The sequence below is a fragment of the Solanum dulcamara genome, chromosome 9 (genome assembly GCF_947179165.1).
Source record: "Solanum dulcamara chromosome 9, daSolDulc1.2, whole genome shotgun sequence".
NCBI lineage: Eukaryota > Viridiplantae > Streptophyta > Magnoliopsida > Solanales > Solanaceae > Solanum > Solanum dulcamara.
In genome coordinates, this window is record NC_077245.1 from 8,013,225 (window position 1) to 8,016,005 (window position 2,781).

The 2,781-nt window shown below is 32.4% G+C and overlaps 1 protein-coding gene across 1 annotated transcript; it reads right to left on the minus strand.

Annotated features, from left to right (window-relative positions):
• Window positions 1-228: 228 nt before the first annotated feature.
• Window positions 229-1,731, minus strand: LOC129902871 (zinc-finger homeodomain protein 2-like). Its single transcript, XM_055978303.1, has 2 exons — window positions 1,215-1,731; window positions 229-1,123 (listed from the first exon to the last, which is right to left on the minus strand). The coding sequence occupies exons 1-2, from the start codon at window positions 1,429-1,431 to the stop codon at window positions 618-620; spliced, it is 723 nt and encodes a 240-aa protein (XP_055834278.1). The 5' UTR covers window positions 1,432-1,731; the 3' UTR covers window positions 229-617.
• Between the last annotated feature and the right edge of the window lie 1,050 nt (window positions 1,732-2,781).

Consider the following 2,781-nt stretch of genomic DNA (forward strand, 5'->3'; position numbering starts at 1 on the left):
ACACAGAGAGAAAACAAAAAGGCTTTGAAGAGAGCTAAAAGTCATTAAGACGCCCGGCCGGCCGCAATGGAGCATGTGAAGAAGGTTAATAACCTTTGCATGTTGAACACGTACCATTTCTTCTTCCACAAATTCTTCCTTTTATACTATGATGTATCAACAAAACGCCAAAAAAAGAACAAACAGCTTCATATTTTACAAGAAATAATAAATAAGTATATGTCAAGATTAAGCAACACTCAAAGGTGCATAATAAGCAAAGATCAAACTCATCATTGCACATAAGATATCCAATTACACGTAAAAAAAAATCAGATGGAATTTCCAATGGACAAATAAAGAAAGCACCAAAGGTGACTGACTAACAATGTTTAGCTAGTAGCTAGGAATCCTAAACAAGTTACTCATCAAAATGTTAAATTTGATAATAATACTGATCTCGTACAACAAATCCTTGGCTTAATGATGATCTAATTAATTAAACTAGCTGCCCTCTTCCAAATTTTCCTCCTAGCTAGTTCCATCAAATAGAAATATGCTTTAATTTCTTTTTACCCTATAAAAAGGTTAAAAAGAAAAACTTAAGCATAGTGAAGAAAAAATTTTAAATTACTTGTTTAGGGTTTTTTACCAAGAGTGTGCTTGTTGTTGTGCATCCAAACTTTGAAAACATGTCGCTTGACATTTGTCTCTGCACAAAACTGCTGCACTAATGCCTCATCTTGCTTTTGCATACGCCACCCCAATCTTTCCGCAAATGCCAACATTTTATCCTTTTGGTCTCCGGTGAACTTTGTCCTAAACCTCTTTCTTGAATCACCTAGCCCACCACTCCCCCCACCCCCACCTCCACCGCTACTACTAGGATTCGACATATCTTCGTCGTCCCTAGAAGTAGATGGCAGGGCCAAAGGGCGCTGATGTAGAGGTGGGTTAACGTGTAAGTACCCAGACGGGTGATGGGTGGTTCGATACGAAGAAAAAGGTGAAAATTGGGGGTGATGATGATGGTGATGCGTGAGGTGGGGTGGTGGGGTATGATGGAACACCTCACCTTCTGCTTCCTTACGGTGGAAATTTCGGTGGCAATTGCAAGCCGCACATTTAAGCGCATCCATAGTACCTGTTGAAATATAATATAATTAATTAATAATATTATTTTTAAAAATAATTTATTTATTTTTTTAAGATGTTGTGATAATGAAAGGAGATACCTTCTTCACCGGCCGGCATAAATTCGCCACATCCATCAAGGGCGTGGCCACCTATGCCGACCGCGTGATTCTTCAAACACTCTCTATACCTAACATTACTTTTTCTGACAATACTAGTAGTGGAAACCCCTTCTTCTCTTCCAGTATTGTTACCCGTTTGGTAATTTTCTGCTCCTGCAACACCAATTTCCTGTTCTTGCTCTTCATCAAATTCCATCTTAATTTCACTTTTCAACTACCCTCCTCCCACCTACACACTTTTTCTTTTCTCTTCGTATATTATGATTATTATTATTTTTTGGATTTTGACTATTACAAAAAAATGAAAATAAAAATCTACATCATCTCAACTCAAAATAAAAACAGATCTAAAGTGGGGTTGTTGTATATAAGAGAATTTTGATAGTGAGAGAAGAAAAAAAGAGAGGGGAAAATGATTAGTGATGAGAAAGATGAAGATCAGAAAGAGAAGATAAGAGAAAGAGGAGGGTGTGGACATCAATTACCCAACTCTGCAAATTAAAGGGGAAAAAAAAAGATGGTCTTTTTAAACTTGATTCTTGATGATATAATTCTCTTTTCTTTTTCTCTCAAAAACCCTAATATTAAAAAGTTTATATTATAACTAGAATTAGTTTCCTTACAATTGTTTAAGGTAATTGTATAAATTTTCATCATTTTAACATAAAAATAATTATAATTTACAATATTTATTGTATACTTTTTAAATATTTAGATTTTAATTAGAATATTATATTAATTAAAATAAATTTGATTTTAAAAATTAATCAACATTATTGTAAGAAAATAAAAATTAATAGTAAATGATAATTTTGACGGTAGTAAAACATGTGATCGTGATATTATCATCTATCAAACAAGTTTTATGTTTTTATTTTTTTGGCAAAGTTATGTAAAAGTGAAAGTATTCTGAAATTACTTTACAGTAAGCACGAGAATGGAAATAAGATGGCGTGTCTGCTCAGTATTTCAGTTTAGTGACGTCTTGTACATCTGCATAAAGCCTGTTCCTATGGAAAATTTTAAGTTTACTCTAACAAAATTTTTTTGAAGGGTCTAAAAGTTTGAAATAGTTTGGTTAATGTTTATGTCTGGGGTCCGGATTTTGTGTTTTTTGGGGGTTGTTGAAAATGTATAAAAGTTTCTATATGAGTCAAAGTACATTTATGTCACCTAATTAGCACATACGATTACCTCCTGATTTATTCAAATAAAAAACAATAAGCAATTATAATTACACTGAATTAATGGTTGATTAATTTCATTAATTTGTTGTTGTTATGTTTTATTTTTCATTATTTTGAGCATGGATTTGTTCACTACTATATTTATTTTATATACTTGATTTAAATATGTTTTATTTCGATCGAAAATCTATCAAAAATAATTTTTCTAACTTCTCAAGATAAGAGTAAGATTATGTATTGCGTACATATTATTCTTCTTTTCAAACTTTATTTATGAAATTACGCATTTTCCAAATTGGGCTAGAAAAGAATCCCTCATTCGTTCATCAATTTCATTGCCTCTTCCCTGACTATCCACT